A 25,401-nucleotide genomic window follows, 5' to 3' on the forward strand; every position below is an offset into this window, starting at 1 on the left:
GCTCATATACCTCTACCTTACCTGTGAATGGGTTTGAGAATATAAATTTTCTGGCATCTATCCTGGGAAGTTAAGACTTGTACTATAGGAAATTATCAAAATGTAAGAAAGCTATTTAAAAATGCTGGGTGGCCACAAATGATGAATATATATTTAATTAAGTCACTGTTACTTTGTGTTATAGAGAATATGAAAATAAATCACTTAATTATAAAGTCACAGTATTTATTTTACAAAAATAATCACTGGAGTTAAAAAATCTGTTTCAATTCCAGTGATTTCCAAATCAGTAAAATACCAGTAAATTTGTACAAGTACATGAAATAAAGAGTACTTACAAAATATACACTGGCTGGGAGTGGTGGCTCATGCCTGTAATCCCAACACTTTGGAAGACCAAGGCAGGAGGATGGCTTGAGCCCAGGAGTTCGAGACCAGCCTGGGAAATACAGTGAGACCTTGCCTTTACAAAAAATGTAAAAATTAGCCAAGTGCGGTGGTCATGCCTGTAATCCCAGCTACTTGGGAGGCTGAGGTGGGAGGATAACTTCAGCCTGGGAGCTGGAGTCTGCAGTGAGTCGTGATCACATCACTCCAGCCTGGGATACCCTGTCTCAAAAAAACCCACAAACCAAAAAAATCCACTATTTCTGGTAATCCAAATAGTTTTGCAAAAAAGGAACAGGGAACAGATCTAGTATTTTTAATACAACTAAAATAGACTTAAGTTTTCAAAAGTGCTACCTAATAATGTCATATTCCAGAGTAATAGAAATTTACTTGAGGAGAACCAATTGCCAATTTTTATCTATTTTATTTTATTTTTTAAGTATCTACAATGGCCGGTATGGTGGCTCATACCTGTAATTCCAGCACTTTGGGATGCTGAGGAGGGCGGATCACCTGAGGTCAGGAGTTCGACACCAGCCTGGGCAATGTGGTGAAATCCCGTCTCTACTAAAAATACAAAAATTGGCTGGGCATAGTGGCAGGCGCCCGTAGCCCTAGCTACTCAGGAGGCTGAGGCGGGAGAATCACTTGAACCTGGGAGGCGGAGGTTGCAGTGAGCCAAGATTGCACCACTGCACTACAGCCTGGGCAACAAAGCAAGACTCCATCCCCCCCGCAAAAAAAAGGTATCTAAAATGTGTTATCTACTTTCCTATTTAATAAACAAAGTATACAAAATATTATTCAATCATTCCTTAATGGCTTTAGGTCATCATTATGAACAGAATGTGGTAGTGGTTGTGATTAGCTTAAAGATTATCTTAGCAATAAATTAATCAGCTCTTTCACTCAATTTTCTCAGACTTTCACTTAGAGGGCTGCTGTCTCCTAAATCAATGGGGTCTCTCTACACCAGTTCCCCCAAGACTGACTGTTGTCCTATCAGCATTTTCTTGAAGATGGCCACAATACCAAGCCTTTCTCAGTATTTATTCCTCTCTGTCCCACAGGCCATCACTTGCCATCTCCTTTATACTGGTTTCCAATGCTGTCCAAACTAATAAAGACAGCAATAAAAGAATGCCAGGATTTTAAATCTGGCAATCTAAGAAGCCATTATTTTGATGGCATATGCTGCACAAGGAAGGAAATCAGCCTACTTTATAAAAATTAAAATATAGAGTGGGGAGCTTCCTTCCTTTAAATGGAATAGGTATCAAATTAGAAATGAAATTGCTACATTTGAAGATTGTAAAAAATTTCTGTAGACCAGGGTTGGTTTAAAAAACACTTAACACACACACACACACACACATATATATATACACCGAGAGAGAGTAAAAATTTTTTAAAAATCTACCTTTGAGTTTGTGTCTGCTCAGATGATCAGCTGAAAATTATCAGATGTCCATCAGATACCAGATAAAGTATTACCATATTAAAATATATACTAAATTTTCAGGCTGCTGCTATCTGGATCTCAAATTTCTGATATAACAGGTGCTTTAACCTACTTAACAAAATGAAAACTGTTTTCCCCAAAGGTTTTAATTAAAACAACAACAAAAACACCTTCCTCTCTCTTCTAACATGACCCTTCCTATGATTTCAAAGTCCTTTCCCTATCTAAATTTATAAAATCTATACTCTCAGCTAGTCTCTAACTCTTGACAGGATATTAAATTGACTGCCGGGCGCGGTGGCTCAGGCCTGTAATCCCAGCACTTTGGGAGGCGAGGTGGGCGGATCACGAGGTCAGGAGATCGAGACCATCCTGGCTAACACGGTGAAACCCATCTCTACTAAAAATACAAAAAATTAGCCGGGCATGGTGTCGGGAGCCTGTAGTCCCAGCTACTCGGGAGGCTGAGGCAGGAGAATGGCGTGAACCCGGGAGGCGGAGCTTGCAATGAACCAAGATTGAGCCACTGCACTCCAGCCTGGGTGACAGAGTGAGACTCCGTCTCAAGAAAAATAAAAATAAAAATAAATAAATAGATAAATTGACAGATTAGATTGTTTGCCTCTAGATCCATTCTCCATCCTTCACTGTAAGGTTTATCTGTATCAATAGGCAACCTCATTCTCAGTCTTCCCTTGAGTTCATCAATGGAGAGACCTGGGAGGTGATCAGAAAGATAAAAGAAAGTGGGATGAAGCATTTATTTCCCTGGCTCCCTCCTCATGAGGTTGCCTTGGGCTTTGTCCTTCAACAGAAGGTATCGTCTCAAAACAGTCTCTTCTCTATAACTGTTTCCTGGTTACCAGTTACTCTCTCTGCTTGCCCTCCTTACAGCCTTATTTCTTAAGATTCTGCTACACTGTAACCCCTTTGAAAATAAACCCTCTTTAAAATATCCTAATTTGAATGTGCCACATGTTTCCTGGCAGAGGACAGACACTGATACCAACACTGATAGATACTATATCCAGAGAAGATATTAAGCAGGCAATTAGGTCTGAAATTTAAAGGAGAGATCTGGACTACCTATCTGTCTATCTATCTACCCATCCATTCTTTCTATCTATCTATCATCTATCTATCTATCTAATTTAATCTATCTATCTGTCTCCATCCTCAAGGAAGACATAAGAATGTTTACTATAGCATTCTATAATAATGAAACAACAGAAACACTTCAAAATGTCCATCTCTTCTGGAAAATGGATACACTGAAATATAGTCACATGATGTAATACTATCATACAGTTATTATATAACACTTGAAATAAACTAGAACAAAACAGTTCAACATGAATAAAGCTCAGATACATAAATAAATGGAAATAGAAAGTTGTGGGCCGGGCACGGTGGCTCAAGCCTGTAATCCCAGCATTTTGGGAGGCCGAGACGGGCGGATCACAAGGTCAGGAGATCGAGACCAGCCTGGCTAACACGGTGAAACCCCGTCTCTACTAAAAATACAAAAAACTAGCCGGGCGAGGTGGCGGGCGCCTGTAGTCCCAGCTATTTGGGAGGCTGAGGCAGGAGAATGGCGTAAACCTGGGAGGCAGAGCTTGTAGTGAGCTGAGATCTGGCCACTGCACTCCAGCCTGGGTGACAGAGCGAGACTCTGTCTCAAAAAAAAAAAAAAAAAAAAAAAAAGAAATTTGTGAGGGATAAAAGACTATACTTTGGGTAAAGTGTACCCTGCTCGGGTGATGGGTGCACTGAATCTCAGAAATAATCACTAAAGAACTTATTCATGTAACCAAACACTACCTGTTCCCCAAAAACCTACTGAAATTTTATGTATGCATGTATGTATGTGTGTATATATATATATTTTTTAAGTTGCCAATTATATGAAGGTTAAAGACATGTAAAACAATGTTATATATTATCTACAAATATATACCTATGTAATTAAAACATTAAAAATGTGTGGAAATGACCACTTTTTGTAGTCATGATGAAGTAACTGAACCAAACTTACCCTTCTACTGTAAGCAGCTACAAACTGAACACAATATATAAAACATACATTTCAGACACTGGACAAACAGTGCAGGACTGTGATCACCAAGAGAAGTGAAACAAATGAGATGATCTCTACAACTGCCCAGTGCTAGGACAGTTAGTTTGAATAGCTGTCCCCTCCAAAACTTGTGTTGAAATTTAATCCACGATGTGGCAGTATTGAGAGGTGGGGCCTTCAAGGGGTTACAGGGTCATGAGGGTTCTGCCCAAACTCATTAATGACCAGATTAATGAGTTATCATGGGAATGGGGCTGATGTCTTTATAAGAAGAAGTGAGACTTGAGCTAGCACTCAGCCCCCTCACCATGTGATGCCCTGTGCAGTTTCAGGACTCTGCAGAGAGTCGCCACCAGCAAGATGACTACCAGATGTACTCCCTGACCTTGGACTTCACAGCCTCTATAACTGTAAAAAATAAATTCCTTTTCTTCATAAATTACCCAGTTTCCAGTATCCTATTATAAGCAACAGAAAATAAACTAAGACATACAGCTTTCTAACTGAAGGCAGTTTTTAGACTATCAGCACAGAAAGTCGGGAACAGAGAGCCCAGTGGAGTGGAGTTGAGGGGATAGAGATTGGCATCTGGGGAGGATGAAGCACCTGGAAGTTGTGAGATAATTCCAAAAGGAAGGCAGTTATACAGAACAGAAATCTATTGTGTATTTTACATTTTGAATTTTTAAAATTGTGGTATTGTTATTTTTATTGTTTTTTCCCCAAATATGGGAAATATTTGGGAAACATGCAGTTGGTTGAAACAGTGCATGTGGAACCTGCTGACATGGAAAGCCGACTGTCCTAGAGTTAAACTCCACAAAGCTGATTCTGACCAGAAAATTATAAGGCAGCAATTCAGACACCACACAAACTTGGGAGGTAACTGAGTTCTAACCAGCTGAAGCAGAAAGTCCTCAGTGACCACTTAGGGGCATTTAGCAGAGGCCTGAGAGGGATTATGCTGTCATAGGGCTCAACTGGAGTGAAAGCTATTTCAGATACACCCTAAAACAGCTTAAAACCTGGACTTTTCAAACTGTTCTACAAGAAATTTAACTGTTTGCCAGCACAAAGCCTAATCCTCTTCAAAGGAAGTAAATAAAACTCCAGACTCAATAAAGCAATGTTCACAATGTCTATTTTCCAATAAAAATTACTGGACATGCCAAAAAAGCATGAAAATATAACCAGGAGAAAAACAATACAAAGACTTAGAAATTACAAAGATGATGAAGTTAGAGATTAGAAATTAAAACATGAAGATAATGAGATAAATGAAGATACATAAAAAACAACTAAATGTAACTTTCAGAGATGAAAAAATTATATTCAGTAAACAGTTCGCTGGATTAGACACTGCAGAAGAAAATATGAGCAACCTTGAAAACTTAGCACAAAGAAGACTGAAAGTCTATGGATCAAAGAAGGGAAATGAACCTCAAGCAAGATAAACACAAACACACATACATAAGCTCACACCAAATGCACATGACAAATTGCTGAAATCTAATAATAAAGAGAAAATCTTAAAGGCAATTAGAGAAATAAGATAGGCCACCCATATAGGAACAAAGATAAGGAAGTCAGCAAGCTTCTCTTAAAAAACTATGCATAGTAAAAGATGTTATACTTAAAGTGCTGATAGAAACAAACCTGTCAATACGGTCATATATACATGCATCTCTCACACACACACACACACACACACACCCCTCTCCATTCTTCAAGATGTAAGGAAAAATAAAAACTTTTTCAGACAGGAAAAAACTCAGAATTCATTGCTGGCAGACCTATATTACAAGAAAAGCTAAAAGAGCTCTTTAGACAGTAGAAAAATGGTATCAGATGGCATCAAGGATCAATATAAAGGAAGGCAGAATGTTGGGAAGGGTAAATGTATGGATTAAATATAAAATACTTCTCTTCATTATTTAATTTCTTCAAAACACAACTATTTAACGCATATACAATAACAATGTATTGGGGGTTTAAAACACATGTAGAAGGAAAGCATACGCCGGGCGCGGTGGCTCAAGCCTGTAATCCCAGCACTTTGGGAGGCCAAGACAGGCGGATCACAAGGTCAGGCGATCGATCCAGACCATCCTGGCTAACATGGTGAAACCCCGTCTCTACTAAAAAATACAAAAAACTAGCCGGGCGAGGTGGCGGGCGCCTGTAGTCCCAGCTACTCGGGAGGCTGAGGCAGGAGAATGGCGTGAACCCGGGAGGCGGAGCTTGCAGTGAGCTGAGATCCGGCCACTGCACTCCAGCCTGGGCGACAGAGGGAGACTCCATCTCAAAAAAAAAAAAAAAAAGGAAAGCACAAAAGAATGAAAAATGGTATACAGAGGCATACTGTGAAGTGGTATAGCATTAATTGAAACTGACCATGATAAATTAAAGCACATTCTGTAAATCCTACAGAAACTACTTTGAAAAAATAAAACAACGAGGCAGAGCATTATAATAGGCCAACACTGGAGATAAAATGGAATATTAAAGAATGTAAGAAATATTACCAGGGATAAAAAGGGACATAATAAGAAAGAAGTCAATACATCAAAAAACATAAAAGCCATAAATATCTATGCATCTAACAACACAGTTTCAAATTACATGAAGCAAAACCTGACAAAACTCAGAGAAGACAAAAGGTTACTGTACTAAAATTTGTATTTCTAGATATACTAGTAACAAATAATTGTAAATTACATTTTAAAATGACTTACAATTGCATAAAAACCATGAAATATGTAGGGAAAAAGGTAACCAAATATGTAAAAAATGTGCACACTGAAAACTACAAAATACAGCTAAGAAAAAAAGAAAACAAAACAATTATCCAGAAATTGATAACTTCCATGTAATCTCAATCAACCTTCCCAGGCTTTTTCTGTAGAAATTAACAATATAATTTCAAAATTACACAAAAAGTGAAGGTCCTAGGATACACAAACGAATTTGAAAAAAAAAACCCATAAAGTTGGAAGACATGCTATTTAATTTGAAGACTTAAAGTTATAGTAATCAAATCAATATAGTGCTAACATAAAGATACACCTATAGCTAAATGAAACAGAACACAGTTCAGAAAGACTCACAAATAAATGTTCAATTGCTTTTCAACAAAGATGCAAAGGTAATTCAGTGGTGAAAGAATAGTTTTTTTTTTCCAACAAATGACACTGAAGGAACTGGCTATCAATATAGAAAAAAGTGAAGTTTTTCCTTAATTCATACCACACACAAAAATTAACTTCAAAAGAATAAACACAATCAGAAAAACTAAAATTTAAAAATTTCTAGAAAAAAAAGGTCCATAACCTTGGGTATGCTAAGATTCCTTAGGTAGGTTCACAAAAACTTTTAAAATTGGATGATTCAAACTTCCAAGACAAAAAAACTTCTCCAAAAACACTGAAAATCAAGGCCACGGACTGAGAAAACACTTGCAAACACATATATCTGACAAAGGGCTTATATTCAGAATACATTAAGAATTCTTGGCTGGGCACGGTGGCTCACACCTGTAATCCCAACACTGTGGGAGGCCAAGGTAGGCGGATTACCTGAGGTCGGGAATTCAAGACCAGCCTGACCAACATGGAGAAACCCCATCTCTACTAAAAATACAGAACTAGCTGGGTGTGGTGGCACATGCCTGTAATCCCAACTACTCGGGAGGCTGAAGCAGGAGAATCGCTTGAACCTGGGAGGCGGAGGTTGCAGTGAGCCAAGATCGCGTCACTGCACTCCAGCCTGGGCAACAACAGAGAAACTCCGTCTCAAAAACAAACAAACAAACAAACAAATTGAATTCTTACAGTTCAATAATAAAATGCATGGGAATGAGAAACAAAAAAAGTTAAGATAGGGGTATCTTCTATAACAGAAGTACAGGGAAACTAGATGGCATTTATGGCTAATTCTTAAAAAAAATAAATTGTTGGGTTGTGGGCACATAGGCTTTTTTTTTTTTTTAAATTATTATTTTAAGGTCCAGGATATAAGTGCAGGACGTGCAGCTTTATTACACAGGTAAACATGTGCCATGATGGTTTGCTGCACCTATCAACCCATCACCTGGGTATTAATTTTAAGTTCAGCATGCATTAGCTATTTATCCTGATGCTCTCCCTCCCCCTACCCCCTTTACAGGCCCCAGTGTGTTCTGTTCCCCTCCCTGTGTCCATGTGCTCTCACTGTTCAGCTCCCACTTACAAGTGAGAACATGTGGTGTTTAGTTTTCTGTTCCTGTGTTAGTTTGCTGAGGATAATGGCTTCCAGCTTCACCCATGTCCCTGCAAATGACATGATCTCATTCCTTTTTATGGCTGCATAGTATTCCAAGGAGTATATGTACCACATTTTCTTTATCCAGTCCATCATTGTTGAGCATTTGGGTTGATTCCATGTCTTTGCTATTATGAAGAGTACAACAATGAACATAGGCATGCATGTACCTTTATAATACAATTATTTATATTCCTCTGGGTAATATAGCCAGTAATGGAATTGCTGGGTCAAATGGTTCTAGATCTTTGAGGAATCATCATACTGTCTTCCACAATGGCTGAACTAATTTACAACCACACCAACAGTGTAAAAGCCTTCCTATTTCTCCATAGCATAGGCTTTATTTTAATTTTATTTATTCTTTGTTCTATGCTTAAAATATTTTGTAATTTAAAATGTTAACACTAAAAGAGATAGCTTAATTCATATAACTCCATTAAGTTAACATAGTTACTACGATATTTAACAGAGGGTTTTCCTCCCATGGCTTATTCTCCTATGTTTATTTGATGTCAGGGCACACATAGATTGATTCATATTCATAGTTTCCTACTACCCATTCCTGCTTGGATATGTAAATGTTTTCATTATCATATTAAAGAATTTATTCAAAATGAGTTAACCGCTTTTTCCCCTACCTAGACTCACATTTTCAAGCTCTTCTATTTTCTTCGCTAGTTTTACCATTTTACAAATCACAAAATGGTATACTGCTTAGGAGCACAAGCTCTAGAGTCAGACTGATTGGGTTCCAATCTTGAGTTCACTACTCAAAAACTGTAGGACCTTGGGCAAGTTACTTAATCACTCTGTGCCTCAGGATAAATGCTGAATACAAGGAAGGTGCTTAGAGCTAAATCTGGCAAATACTCATGCTCAATAAACATTAGCCATTCTTTTTTTTATCTTAATTGTTTATATCACTACTATTATTACAACTACTTTTTGACTTATCTTTGTCTCTTCCTTTGTTCTCTCTATATCAAGGAAGATATTAAGTCCCATTAATTGTTCTCAGGACAATGTGATCTCTTCCAATTTCTGGTGACCAGTATTGGAGGTGGTGACCAGTAGTGAAGATGCGGACTACTACAGCCTTCCTACAAGTCTTCCTTTTCTTCAATTCTCCCCATTCCAATCTACTGTACACTACTGTCAAGTTAATCTTTACCCCTTTCCATAAGCCCTCCTTTCCTATAGTAGTAGTTCTATGAAGCTCTGCACAAGGAAAAAAAAATACTTCACAGCAGGTTTCCAAATTAATCACTGCTAGAAAAAGTATGATGGTAGAAAGTCTCAAGGCTGAGTTTCAATCCCACAAATTTCAAAGCAAGTTACATTTATTATTACAAGAAGAGCAACAAAATATTACAAATTGCCTCTGACCAGCATTAACAAGGCCTTATAACATTAGTAATCACTCCTAACATAGTTTGCAATTTGATTTAGTAGTATAAAAAGAACTAGTCCTTTTTTTTTTTTGGCCAGTATAGAAACATGAGTGTCACTTACCTCTCTGGGCCCTGGTTCTCTTTTTATAAAATTAAAATGTTATATAAATGCCATCACTCTTATGCTCCCAGACCCTAGAAGCTACCACTAATTGAGTACAACACTTTTTCCTGATGAGCCCAGAGTAAGCACAGTTATTCAGGATATTAACACCAATGGAGGAACAGGCAGAGGTGAATTTATGTCATGCTTGAACTACATACTCTCTGGAGTTTCTCCTGATTTTAAAGGTCCGTGCTTCTGTCCTAAAACTACAGATCTATAGAAAATTCCTCTAATTTAAAACTTATAATTCACTCGAGAACGAATACTACTAGAAATCTAGAAAGCATTCTGAAATATTCTATAGAAATTATTTTTGTATAGCCTCAAAATAAGTGGTTTTAAATTTTAAAATTATATTTTAAACAAATTTTATTGTGATAGTTCATTATGAATGCATATTTTTGTAACAGTGCATTTTGGAACACTATTAAAATGGGCCCAGAAATTTGATATGGGCACATAAAAATTATGCAGCTGAAATTATGAAATTTTTTTTTAACGTTTACCTTTTTTCTTCTTTTGCTCTCAGCTGTTCTTCCTGTCTCAAAACTTGAACCATTATAGATTCAAAAACTCCACTTGTCAAGCCTGCCAAACTTCGCGGTGTTGACCGACGCCTTGTTGAAGTACATGCAGTTCCCTTCTCATCCTCCAATCCATAATAGCCTCTAGATGTAACTGCTATCGTTGTCTTTTCTCTCAAGTGCCTTGGAGAAGAATAAGCCAATTCACAACGTCAAATCTTCTGGATAAGCAATAAACCCCATTAGACAGCAACTTAAGAATCCCTTTTGCTAAATACATAAAAGTATTTAAACCTTACTTAGCATTGTTCTAAATTTTTATCTTCCCTACACAATTTCTCATACTCCTTACGTCATAAAATCAGAGTGATAGTCTTTTCCGTATATTAAAAAAAAAATCTGAGATTCAAGCATTTAAAATACTGACTAAAGCACTACCTCTTTAATGGAAAACAAAGTTTATTGTTTACAATATATTTCATACTACCTATTATTGGTATGAGAAAATGTACAATAATACAGAAACATTTGGAAAAAGAAAATGTAAAATGATACATAAACACTTTGAAAAAATTATAAACAGCCGGGTGCGGTGGCTCACGCCTGCAATCCCAGCACTTTGGGAGGCCAAGGCAGGCAGATCACCTGAGGTCGGGAGTTCAAGACCAGCCTGACCAACATGGAGAAACTCTGGCTCTACTAAAAATACAAAATTAGCCGGGCGTGGTGGCACATGCCTGTAATTCCAGCTACTGGCAGAAGAATCACCTAAACCAGGAGGTGGAGGTTGCTGCGAGCCGAGATCGTGTCACTGCACTCCAGCCTGGGCAACAAGAGAGAAACTCCGTCTCATTAAAAAAAAAGAAAAAAAAAGAATACAAAAATTTGCTAGGCATGGTGGTGAATGCCTGCAGTCCCAATTATTAATATATTAATACTTGGGAGGCTAAGGTGGGAGGACTGATGCTTGGGAGGTTGAGGCTTCAATGAGCTATCGTACTACTCCACTCCAGCCTGGGTGACAGAGATCCTGTCTCAAAAAAAAAAAAAGAAAGAAAGAAAATTTATATAAATTAAAAGTTGACCCTATAGTTATATTTCCCTGCTTTCCTATAGGCTTTAACATAAAATAGGCTAAAGGTTGATTAAAATGTGAATTTTTTTTGTATTTTTTTGAGAAAGAGACTCTGTTACCCAGGCTGGGGTACAGTGGCATGATCTCAGTTCACTGCAGCCTCAACCTCCCTGGGGTCAGGTGATCCTCCCACCTCAGCCTCCTGAGTAGCTGGGACCACAAGCATGTGCCACCACACCTGACTAACTTTTGTAATTTTGTAGAGACAGGGTTTCACCATGTTGCCCAGGCTGGTCTTGAACTCCTGGGCTCAAGCGATCAGCCCACCTTGGCCTCCCAAAGTGCTGGGATTACAGGCGTGAGCCACCCCGCCCAGCCAAACATAAATCTTTATGACGTAAAATATAATAATTGAAGTCCTGTCCTCCTTGGACTATGTCCAGAGTGATTTATTATACTAAGTTAGAATAACTTTATAACAACCTTACCCTCAGTACCATCTAGGTCCCATGAACCGTATGAGTGTAGGGTTCTACAAAACTGTAGCACCACTATGTGTTTTCTCCGTTATACGGAGATAACACTATAACTAATTCAGCTTTAATTAGGGCATGAATGTTAAACTGGTTTTCCAAAAATACTGAAGAATTTGGGCTCATCTAGCATACCATTTTAGGCTGTGATCCTTCAGTATACAACGGCATACATCTATATGATAGTTAATTGGGCTGGGAGTAAGGAATTGTGGACCCAGGGAAGATAGCTAACTGGCAACAATAGATACTGAATGGGTGTACTCGAATTTGTTTTAGTATAATGTTTTCAGTAGGTGAATTAATTAGCTATGTAATTTTAACTACTTCTTCAATAATGATGAAATATTAATGGACAATATTGCATTGAAAACAAATGACATCTCAGAGGTCACAGTAGGTATGTAGAGCATTGAGGATAAAATCCAGTAAGTACACAGAACACTGGGGATAAGGAAAATTGAGAAAAATGGCAATAATGGCTAAATTGTTAATATAAAGTCAGAAACCGTATTTTACTCTTTAATTTCAGTTTTATAAGTAGACAAGATGAAGGTATAAACTATCTAAATCAGTATTTTCTCAGAACGAAGACCAAAGAGAAAGTAATATCCTTTATTACTTATCAGAAATTAAAATTTATAAGCTTTGATATTTATTACTCATAATTAAAAGAAAATCCAACCAACCATGATGCTGTTTCTCTCTTACCAACATGTAAAGATTAAAAAGACTGATATTACTCAGTGTTGGAAAGGATGTAAGGAAGGAAAAATTCTTAAACATCATTAGTAAAAGTGTAAACCGGCAGTCTTTCTAGCAGTCAATTTAGTAATAATCATTAAAGTTTAACATGAACATATCCTTTGACCCATCATGCTTCTTGGAATTTAACCTACAGATGTACTTCTACAACTATGACCAAGAACACTCAGAGTATTGCCTGTTATTTTTTAAAAACACTGGAAACATAAATGTTTTTCAATATGAGACAGATTAAATAATGTAATGAACACTACAATATGGAATAGCATCCATCCATTAAAAGGAATCAGGCATATGTATATTTACTCACTGTTAAAGATGTCCATATTATACTCTACACGTAGAAAAGAAGTTTCTGAACAAAATATATATATATATATATATATATATATATATATTTTTTTTTTTTTTTTTTTTTTTTTTTGAGACGGAGTCTTGCTCTGTAGCCCGGGCTGGAGTGCAGTGGCCGGATCTCAGCTCACTGCAAGCTCCGCCTCCCGGGTTTAGGCCATTCTCCTGCCTCAGCCTCCGGAGTAGCTGGGACTACAGGCGCCCGCCACCTCGCCCGGCTAGTTTTTTTTTTGTATTTTTAGTAGAGACGGGGTTTCACGGTGTTAGCCAGGATGGTCTCGATCTCCTGACCTCGTGATCCGCCCGTCTCGGCCTCCCAAAGTGCTGGGATTACAGGCTTGAGCCAATTTTAACCCAAAAATAATTATGTGCACGTGTGTTGTGTATGTGTGTGTATATATATCTCACATGTACAGACACACTACTAGATGCCTTATGTGTATTAGTTTTCGTATGATATGTACACATACATCTAGTAGTATATCTCTACATGCATCTAGTAGTGTGTCTACACACGCATGAGTTCAAACTCTCATCTAGACTACTGCAGTTGCTTTGTGACAGGCCTCCTCGCTTCTGCTCTGATATTCCTAGAGTCTACTCATATAGCAACCCAGGTAATCCTTTTAAAAAGCAAATCAGGGCCACATATGGCGGCTCACGCCTGTAATCCCAGCACATTGGGAGGCCAAGGTGGGTTGAACACCTGAGGTCAGGAGTTCCAGACCAGCTTGGCCAATATGGTGAAACCCCATCTCTACTGAAAATACAAGAAGTAGCTGGGCCTGATGGCATGTGCGCCTGTAGTCTAAGCTACTCGGGAGGCTGAGGCAGGAGAATCACTTGAACCTAGGAGGCAGAGGATGCAGTGAGCCAAGATCGCACCATTGCACTCCAGCCTGGGCGACAGAGAAAGACTCCATCTCAAAAAAAAAAAAAAAAAAGCAAATCAGATGCCATCAAATCAGATGCTATTACCTTGCTTTTGCTTTGTCTCCTCCAAAGTCTTCCAGTCAGAATAATCTGAAGTTCTTATGACTTCCAAGACCTAGTATGATATGGCCTTCGCCTGCCTCTCCAGGCCTAATTTTCTGCCACTCTGACCTTAGCTCTTTGTATGTCAGCCACAAAATTCTCCATTTTATTCTCAGTCATACCAACACATCTGCTTCCATGCATCTTTGCACTTGATCTCTCTCCTTTAAGACACTCTTTCTCCAGATACTCATATGGCTATACTCTATCACTTCATTCAAGTCTCTGTCCAAATGCCACAACATCCGAAAGACCTGCCCTAACTACATTATTTAATAAAAGATACCCTATCACTCTCTATTCTTATACTAGTTTCTTTTTCTTCATGTCACTTATCACTACATTGCATTATATAATTACTATTTATTTGGTAATTATCCATCTAACAGAATTAAAGCTCCAGGAGGATAGGAACTTTGTTTTGTTAATGACTGTCATCAGGCCTTCAAATTGTGCCCTATATATCTATATGTACATAGAAAGTATTTGGAAGAACACAAGCCTATTTTCCATTTTAAATTCACACATATAATTAAGGTTTAAAAATTTCAGTCATCTATATTGTCCACAGTAAAATAATCTTGATTAAACATGTTACTATCTACTTGAGTTCCATTAATCAGTGAATAAAATAATATAAAAAAAAAAACTTACCTTCCAAATAGGATTGTCAAATAATCAATGGCCAAATAAATGCACTAAAATAGCTCCCCCATTGCAAGATTCAAGCTTTTTTTCTGTCTATTAGGGAAATCATTTCATGAAATCATTCTGACAATAGTTTGAAAATAATAATATAGTGCCATCCATAAGCAAACACTAAGAAATAATTATGGTTACTTATTGAATTTTATACTTTCTTTCCTCTCCCCCCCCTTTTTTTTTTTTTATAACACAAAGCATGTAAAGTCTTTTCTGTGTTGATACATTCCAAATTTCAGAATTCAGAGGCTTGATTCTGTTTAAAATTATTACAATAAGTCTTAAAAGAAAGTGAATTGATACTAAGCTTTACTTATAGTTAATATACAAACTGACACCTATTCCCCTATTAAAAATAGATGTTTGAACACTTTTGCATTATGTGATTTTCTTTTGCTATCAAAAACAATATACATGTGTCATCTATAAAAATTCTATCAGCACACTTAAAACTCGGGGTTATCTAATCTGCTTAAAAATATTCTAAATGAAGCCGGGCGCGGAGGCTCACGCCTGTAATCCCAGCACTTTGGGAGGCCAAGGTGGTAGATCAACTGAGGTCAGGAGTTTGAGACCAGCCTGGGCCAACAGGGTGAAACCCCATCTCTACTAATAACAAAACAATTAGCTGGGCGTGGTGGCACACGTCTGTAGTCCCAGATACTTGGGAGATTGAGACAGGAGACTTGCTGGAACCTGCGAGGCGGAGGTTGCAGTGAGCCGAGACCTCGCCACTGCACTCCAGCCTGGGTGACACAGCGAGACTCCGTTTCAAAAAAAAAAAAATCTAAATGAAGAGTTTCAATCACTTAGTTCACCTATCCAGTTAAAAATATTAAAATGCAACTTTAGCCCTAAGGGTCCTGGCAAGAAATAGATAATATGTAAAAAGATGTGATGTTTATTTAACGAAGGGACTATTTACAAATGTGCAGGCAAGGTTGAGAGAAAATAGGAAGGGACAGTGAAGCACTTTGGGGCTAGCCACAGCAGAGAACTATTTTACCACTCTAAGCCCATTAGGGGGAGGTGAGTGAATAGTTACTGGAACCCAGAGAGCAGTGACTGTAGGAGAGGGCCATAATGATGGAGCACAGTTACTGACAACTTGCAATCCAGCAAAAAGGAAGCTGTAGGAATAAATATGTCTGCCCTCTCAGTCCTCCTGTCAGTCCCTCCTATTGGCTGAACCCAATCAGAAGTCAGAGGTCAAGGCATACCAGTATGATCCTTATAAATCAGCCTTCTGGGGCATAGAGCACAGTGCACAAGGGTGGAAAATGCATTTAGAGGGGCAAATGGAGATTAACAGCACAGCACACCTTAGTATTAGTATTAGTCTTCAAGAGCAACTAATTAAATTAGGAAAGACAGAAAATTTTACTGGGGAATTCGACAAAAAATTTTGCATATTTGATAGATAAGCATCATCCGTCTAAGCTTCTGTCTACATTTATGTATCTTTACAAGCTCTGTGCTACAACAGCCATTGAAACCAAGTATCAGAATAAACATAGCTTAAAACAAGTCTTTCAAATAGCTGTACAGCCAAGTATAAAACCAAGATTCTCAAAACTAAGGAAGCATCACAATGACCTCACCAAAAACAACTTTTTGTACCATCGATAATGTTAAAAATTTTTTTAAATATGCTTATTTGCTCTCTCATTTTAAGTATCTAGTTTAGCTTATGGTTTTTTTTTTTTTTTGAGACAGAGTCTCGCTCTGTGGCCCAGGCTGGAGTGCGGTGGCGCGATCTCAGCTCACTGCAAGCTCTGCCTCTCAGGTTCACGCCATTCTCCTGCCTCAGCCTCCCGAGTAGCTGGGACTACGGGCACCCACCACCACGCTGACTAATTTTTTGTATTTTTAGTAGAGATGGAGTTTCACCATGTTGGCCAGGATAGTCTTGATCTCCTGACCTCGTGATCCTCCTGCCTCGGCCTCCCAAAGTGCTGGGATTACAGGCGTGAGCCACTGCGCCCAGCCTAGCTTATGTTTTATAACATAAAACATAATAGCAAAGTATCCATATATGATGTATAAATAAATATGCATAATTGAAGGTACATATTGAAAATGTTTGCTGCTTGGGAAGCCAGATCCTGAAGGTTTGGAGACCACTGCTCTTATCTGCAGCTATAAACTATCTCATATACAAAATTATTTTCAGAAAAAGAAGCAGCCTTCATACCCACAAAAAAGCATTTATCAAAGACCATTAAACTTACTTTCTACTTGATCTTTACCTTCTACTTTCTCAGTCATTACTCTTATTCCCCCTGAATTTCTTTTTTGTCTTCCTTCAGACCTCCAGTCCCTTGTCTGACTCTCATTTGCTGTAACATAATTCAACTTCTTTTAGCTATTCACATAGATAACCAGTTGAGACCCATCATACATGACTAACCTCTTCTCTTATCTCCCTGGACCAATTATACTTCTGTCTCAGGCATGTAGCCTCTCTCTTACATCTCAGTCAAAAGCCCCTTCAATCCTATACCTCTCCTATTGAGCAGTGTAGGAAAAAATAACCCCCTTGTAGTCTGTTGTCTAACCATAACCTCAGCTGGGCTCAACTGTACCTAATATGACTTCTTTGAAGGTGGTCAACTCCTTCTTTCAATCTCCATAACAGCAACTTCAAATGCTATCATTATTCACTTTATTTTATTATTATTATTTTTTTTGTGAGATGGAGTTTCACTCTTACTGCCCAGGCTGGAATGCAATGGTGCCATCTCAGCTCACTGCAACCTCCGCCTCCCTGGTTCAAGTGATTCTCCTGCCTCAGCCTCCCGAGTAGCTGGGATTACAGGCATGCGTCACCATGCCCGGCTAATTTTGTATTTTCAGTAGAGACGGGGTTTCTCCATGTTGGTCAGGCTGGTCTCGAACCCCCAACCTCAGTTGATCCACCTGCCTTGGCCTCTCAAATTGCTGGGATTAGAGGCGTGAGCCACCACGCCGGCCCAAATGCTATCATTATTCAAAAGCTTCATTCCATCACCTTGCAGGTGACTTTGCCCACAACTTATTTCAGAGAAAATGGTAGTTTTTAAGTAAGAGCTCCATTAACTTCCTGCTTCTCAAAAACCAAAATTATCTAAATCCAGGCCCATCCTTACTTTATGTTTCAGTGAAAAATGTGCCTCCAATCCTCTGATGAAAAATGAATCACTACACAGGTCTTCAAAATTTGTATTTCATTAATTATCTTCTGAATCTTCAAACTCTCCTTCTCTACCTGTAGTTGCTTTAGCATATAAACAAGTCCAAGTTTATATTAAAAACACACTATTCCCCGAGTCACATGTAAACTGCTGATCCAATTCATCTTTCATTCACATCTCAATCTATAATGTGGCATCTGCTTGGAGCTACTCCACTGAAATCCCTCTTCCCAGAGATCTCCCAGTTATGACATGTAAAGGATATTTTTCAGTTCTTATTTTAGTCAACCTTTCGGTACCATCTGGTCCCTCTTTTGTTAAGAACTTGAATTGGACTTTGCAGAAAGAACAGTTTTAGATAGATAGGAAAGAGTGAAGACAGAATACTAAATAAAGACAAAAATATTCATTCATATTATTCAAATATATTTTTCAAAATATTTACTGAGCAACAGGGATTTAGCAAAGAACACCCTAACAATCTGTATATATGGAATGAAAAGTATAAACTTCAAAGATGACTGACATATTCAGGCTGAAACAATGATAACACCACTGACAAAAATGTGAAAGTCAAAAACAAAAATGGAAAACTGGAAAGGAGATTTGGGTTACTCAGTTTTTAACATCTTGAGATAACAACTGCACAACCAACTGGAAAAGTTCTATGGACGAAAATACAAAACTAAAACTAAAGGCGGGGGGTTCAAGATACTGATTCAGGAGTCCTTAGTGAAAGTAAAGCCATTAAACAACAAAAATAAATAAATAAATATATATAAATAAATATATTTATTCCCCTCCAGAGGAATACATATAGGTAGATAAGATCTTACAGCATAGTTTTAGGAATTATCCATAGTTATTTGCACTGCTATTGAGGCAGTGCAATGGCACAATCTCAGCTCACTGCAACCTCTGCCTCTTGGGTTCAAGCAAGCCTCAGTCTTCCAAGTAGCTAAAATTACAAGCATACACCACTATGCCTGGCTAATTTTTGTATGTTTAGCAGAGTCGGGGTTTCACAGGGTCTCTCACCACATTGGCCAGGCTGGTCTCAAACTCCCGACCTCAGGTGATCTGCCCACCTCGGCCTCTCAAAGTGCTGGGATTATAGGCATGAGCTACCATGCCTGAGCCATGTAACTAATTTTAAAAAAATCATTTTGCTTAGAATATATTTCTTCTGTTTTTCTGAATTTAGGAAAGGCACAAAGGCAAATGCAAAGTTTTTACTTACGAGAAATTGTATTTGAAAAGTGCCTTATCAACCTTGACAAGTTTGATAAGCATTTTTAGTAAGTTAGGGCTGCTCTGCTTAACATATTACTACTGCTACAGCTATTCCTTACCACACAGAACCACTCAGGAGTTCTCAATGCAGGCAGAACAGAAGCTCTCTAGGTCACTAACTCTCATACTGTCTCGATATGCTAATGTTCCCTAGAAGATGCTAAAAATGTAATGAGTCTGCAAAGTAGGCAGGTAAATAATACCTTGGCTTCCTCTTCCTGGCCAACTCTTCTATTTATCTCCTAAGCATTGATGAGGCTTTAAAGTAGCAGATCGTAAATTTAGGACACTTTAAGATTCAGACAATGGCACAAGGAAGAAAGGCAGGAAAGCTAGAGCAAGTCTTAGCGCCTGCCTACCTGAAATAACAGGTCTTAACAAAGAGATACAGGACTTGGCAAGAGCTAAGGACATAATTAAATTAGAAGAATGTGGCATGTGGCTATTACAGTGTCCACAGAAAATAAGCAATGCTATCAACTTTTCATCTTTCACTTCATGAATGAGAATACCTTTCTTATTCCCCACAAACTAGTGATTTCTATTGTTTTCCTGCATATTTCTTATGTGAAGTGAACAAAACATGGGTGATGCAAATGTTGATTCTGCTATACTTATTTAAAAGCCACATATCTAATGGAAAAGTAAATACATGAAAATAACGGGTTTTTTTTAGAAGAGGACTCACTATACCAAATATATTAAAATAAATTTTAAAGTCACAATAATAAAGTTTAATATCAGAAGATGAATAGTTAGATCAGCAGCATACCAGAGAAAGTTAGCTCCAAATACACCAGAGACATACTATAAAGAAAAATAGATCCAAATACACCAATAACATATTATAAACATGGTAATTCAAAATAATGAAGAAAGTTGATGTTGTGACAACTGGGTATTTGAGAAAAAAATAAAGCTGGATTTCAACCTCACTTCTTCACCAAAACAAATTTCAGGCAGATCCATCCATCCATTCATTCACTCCTTCATTCAATATTAACTAAGCACTTACAGGTAGTGGAGTAGGTTTGGCAACAACACAGGCAACATTCCTGTCTGCTCTGTGCTTACATGGATAGTAAAGAAGATACACAAAAAGTAAGCAAACACAATACATAATAAATAAGTTCAAACTGTAAGTTACATACTATACATTTTGTAAAGGACAGTCAAGTACACTTACTTAAGTGGTAACAGTAGAAAGAAACAGGCAAGATTTAAAATATACTTTAGAAGTAGGAAGAATCAATGAAAAATACTAGTTTTTTGGCTAGAGCAACTTGGTGGATGATCAAATCTCTAAGACTAAACTTAGTAAAAATAAACAAAAAAACCAAAAGTTCTGTTTTGAACATGTTAAAGTTTGAGATGGCTATTGGACACTCAACTGGATAAAAGAAACTATTAACAGTAGGACTGGCCTCTTAGCAGTAGGAGACCTGGAGACTGGTGAAAGAGAGAGATTTTCTCTTGTACTGTTCTTTTATTGCCACTAGATATACACATTTTAAATTAATAAACTATTATGAATATAAACACTAATCAATGGATTGCTAAAAAGTCTACATATGTTAGTTACAATTCAACTATTTTCTTTAGACTCCCATAATATGTATACACATAATAGTTGTTAATAATCTATATTGCAAATACTGTCAATCCTACCACCACAGGTATCTAAAGGTATCTATTCCTTGAAATCTTTTATGATCCTTTTCTCTCCTGTCTGCTTCTCAGGAGAAAAGACTTCCTTCTCTCAATCCTTACAGCTTTTGTTCATAAGCAACCAAGCATGATGATTAAGTGCTATATAACAAATTCAAACTTTGCATTTAATTTTTTTGTATGTAAATAAATAATACATGTGCATAGATGAGATAAAAAGGGTTTAAATTGTTAATAAAAAATTAAGAGATTTCAGTTATCCTATAATTTATATACTCTTCTCATGAAACTTTTAAAATAAGTCTTGGATATAACTAAGAAACTTTGACTTAAATATTACTATCAATCAAATTCCCTAGCCTGGAATTAATAAGTAGTAGAAATCACTAGCGTACTAGAATTGTATGAAGGATTTAGATAAACTGAAGAACATAAATGGTTCTCATACTTGTCAGTAGTCTGTGGAATACCTTGAAATACTATCATATTTAATAGTTTTTAAATACCTTCTACTAGCAACGTTGTATTTTTTAAGGATTATGTTCTTCTAAGTATTAAATTGTTACAAATACAAATTCGTGTCTAAAAAACTAAGCTGTCAAATTAAGCATATTGATATTGTCAGTATGTTTATAATTTATTAATTACATTTGCCATAATTCTTTTTTTGGTTATTGGCAAAGTTACTAAAACCAACTTGGCAGATTGACTAACTTAAATTGATAAAATTCTGTATTTAACATATTTTTTCCCTGAGAACAGAAGATTGAAATGATTCAAAGAAACAAAACAACTAAGTCTAACAAATTATTTAGAGATGTAAATCTAGCATATTATCTCAATTTGGCAAAATTTCTCTTCTTTCTAGCACTGCTCTAGGATTTCTGCAATATATAAAACTAATTTTTCCTGATACATTTATATATATAATCAAATCTAAAAGAAACAAAGTCAAACGCAATTCTTTTAACTTGGAAGTCAAGAATAAGCAAAGCTGAAAATTAAGGGATGGGAAAAGATCAAATTGAGTCTAGTTTTCTCTTTCTCTAATTCATTTCATCTATGCATCCCTTGTAATTCCCTAGTTTAAAATCCTTCATACAACTCCCTAATACTAGCACAGCATATTAGGCCCTCTGTGATCTGGCTACATAATCTGGCCCTCACAGTCACACCTGTCACTACTTTTCTATATATAATTACACTCTAGCCAAACTAAACTACTGGCCATTCCCTAGCTACATACAGTAGCTCTTTCTGCCTTTGCACTTTTAGATATGCTATTCTTGTTGCCTGGAATAACCTCTACACCAACTTAGTTCACCCACTCGTATCTTTCCATATCCATCTTTGAATATCCCTATAGTGCCTATCAAATAATAAGCACGGTAAATATATGCTAAAAATAATGAACTGAACTTGTCTTACCACATTAACCACATACTACCTTCTATTATGCTTTTGAACACTGTGTCCATCCCTTAATGGAGGGTATGGTGTCTGTGTTCAATTTTTAACTTATACGGTTTATTCAGAATTGTAAATATTAACTTCCTTTCAGTGGAATACATTTTTAATATAAAAGTAATATGCTTATTGTAGAAAACCTAGGACATAAAGTTAAAAGAAGAAAATGAAAAATACTTAGGATCTTTCTAGTTAACAATAACTATTAACATTTTCTTGGTTTTCCTGAATCTTTTTTCAAAATGTACCTACTTAATATTCCGACTGTAATGCATGCTTATTTCTTGAATATTCATAGGTCTCAGGTGGAAGACGATATAACAAAGGGTTTGGTGATATTACCACTGGGGCTTATTAGCCTTTCCCAATTAAAAAAAATTTTTTCTGGTAACTTAATATGAATTTTAAGATTCACATTATTATACAAGTTCCTGGAAAATGAAAATGGCTATTATTTGTTCTAGGCAACTCTCATCTTACAGAGATAGCCTAAAGATGATCTAAAAGCTAAAATAAAACTATGAAAGGGATGACATCTTCTCTCCAAGATATGATTTTTCTTCCCTGCTCTAGTGTTCTTTGAGAAATAAAAATAAATACAAGGGCACAAATGCAAGGAGAAACAAACTATAAGGCAAAATACATTAGAATCTATTAGGACATCTTTATTGTCTTAATTCTAAATCATTATCAAATTAATATTTTCAAATGGAAGAACAATCTCTCTAAATAATAGTCTGTAAGTTCAGCATATTTCAAATAATGCCTTTTTACTTATTCCAAAATAAATTCTTTTCAGCTTCATTAACTACCTTTTCTAAATTAAGCATTTCAGCTTTTAATATACATTATACATATTATAATCATAACTCTAATCTTTTTTCTTTTCAGTTTGAAGACATTCAATCCTCACACAAAGCTCTGCCATTGGCTCCCTTGTATTTTTACTAGACTCTGTCCTGAGCAATCTCATTTACTCTATTTATTTATCATCCTTCAGCAAGTTACCCTCTAATTAAACATTTCTAGCCCTTGTCACTATGCTGGGCTCCATATGCACTCTTACAATTCTCAGCTGGATTATCTTCAAATGAATGCCTCCTCTCAGGTCCCCTAAGCATCACCATCAGCTGGGCTCAAATGCTTCTATTCATTTTGGACATCATCTGCTCCTTCACACTCCACATTCAACAGTTTGCCATTTACCACTGATACCTGTTGAATTTACCTCTTTTGTATCCCCATCCACCTTTCTATTCTTACTGTTTATTATCTCTTGATAGAATTAACTCAATAATCTTTTAATTGGTTTTCTTCCCTCATTATCCTTTCACTTCTGCCTTCAAACCTCAAATACTACTAGTAAAATCATCACTTTACTCCCTTAGTTGCAACCTGTGATGGATCTACACTGCCTAGATTCTGAATTCCCTAGCAAGCATTCACGGTACTTTATAATTGGCCCCAGACTATCTTTCTAGACTTAGCTGCCACTACATATCCTCATCATCCTATACTCTAACAACTGGGTATAAGCGGTTCCCCTAAACTACTCTGTACTCTCCTGCCTCCATACTTTAACTTTTAATTATGCCTCCAAACACTTAACTTTTAATTATGTGTTTCTGTTTACCTATCACCTTGAAGGGACAAAGTCATGTTTGTCATTGTATCTACAGGGCTTTACATATTATCTAACACATAACAGTTCAAATAACTGTTCAATGAACTACACATCTTCACCTATCATTATTCTACTCACTCTTCAAAACCTAGCTCAAAAACCATAATCTCTTGAATAAAATATTTTTAATCCCAGCTATCCACTCCCAATAGTTATCCCTCCTCTGCACACTATAATATAGCTCATCACAGTTTGCATCCTCAAAGTATGCTCCTTGGAACGTGGTCATTCATGAGCTGAACCAAGATTTATCACCTAAAATCCGAAAGTGATTATGTTTTCCCAATTTATAGGGGGGAAAAAACTAAGATACTATATAGAATATCTTCAGTTAAGGGTTCCCTCCCATTATTTATTTTAAACCTTTTAGATGTCCTAGCAAAAAAAATCATATGATATAATTAAAAATATATTTCAGGATGTTGTGCAAATAGTACCATGACTTCTAACTGTTCTGACAATGGAACAAGTTTGAGACTCACAGTTTAAACATACTTAACCTTTTACTATGCCTGTAATACGTGTTCCTTCCACCTCTTAAACCTGTTGGGGCTGGGGACTGCCCCCCAAACCCCAGAACAAAGCGGGTGTTCAATAAATGTCTTGTTAATTGAACTTTTTCATACCTCTGTTACTGCACTTAAAAACATTTTCTGAACCTTCTTGAAATAACACTATTTTTAAAACAATGGCTACTATAATAAATAGAACTACATGGAATATCAAGCTCTAACATTCTATAGGTTCTGAACATGAGGCAAATCCAGATTCTATTACCAAAGATCCCCAATATTTAAAGATTTGTATAAAAAAAAAGAATTACAGAAGCCAGTGGGAGGTAGGATGGGTTAGACTTACTGAGGAGAAATAAACATCTTGTTAAAATTCCCAATTAATTTATAGGTTTTGATCTTAACTGAGCATAAGCAAGCCACTAAGAATTCAAATTTAACTCAGGAAAGGATTAAAATAAAAATTCACTTTTAATTTGATTACTACTTGTACTTGGAAACCACTATTTTTAAATTTTTGAGGCTTCATGAGGATGCTGTACTTTTTTTTTTTTTCCACTCTATCACCCAGGCTGGAGTGCAGCGGCGCCATCTCGGCTCATTGCAACCTCCACCTTCCAAGTTTGAGCAATTCTCGTGCCTCAGCCTTCCAAGTAGCTGGGATTACAGGTGTGTGCCACCACACCTGGCTACTTTTTTTTTTTTTTTTAAAGTAAAAAAGGAGTTTCATCATGTTGGCCAAGCTGGTCTCAAACTCCGGGCCTCAAGTGAACCACCCGCCTCAGCCTCCCTAAGTGCCAGGATTACAGGCATCAGCTGCCACACTTGGGC

General features: G+C 37.0%; 1 protein-coding gene across 11 annotated transcripts in view; it reads right to left on the reverse strand.

Moving 5' to 3' along the window:
• Positions 1-25,401, reverse strand: part of BRD10 (bromodomain containing 10) — a 120,378-nt gene that overhangs the window by 87,201 nt on the left and 7,776 nt on the right. For 9 of the 11 annotated variants that reach the window (XR_011612975.1, XR_011612973.1, XR_011612972.1 and 6 more), the window contains exon 2: positions 10,295-10,495. The exons of 1 other annotated variant lie outside the window; for it this stretch is intronic. Coding sequence is in view for 5 of the 10 variants with exons in the window: in XM_071078762.1 (XP_070934863.1) it covers positions 10,295-10,495 (201 nt within the window). In the remaining 5 variants the exon portion in view is untranslated. Of the gene's footprint in view, positions 1-8,156; positions 8,236-10,294; positions 10,496-25,401 lie in introns of those variants that run through there. One more of the 11 variants, XM_071078764.1, reaches the window with a different exon arrangement.

Source organism: Macaca nemestrina, chromosome 14 (assembly GCF_043159975.1).
Source record: "Macaca nemestrina isolate mMacNem1 chromosome 14, mMacNem.hap1, whole genome shotgun sequence".
Classification (NCBI taxonomy): Eukaryota; Metazoa; Chordata; class Mammalia; order Primates; family Cercopithecidae; genus Macaca; species Macaca nemestrina.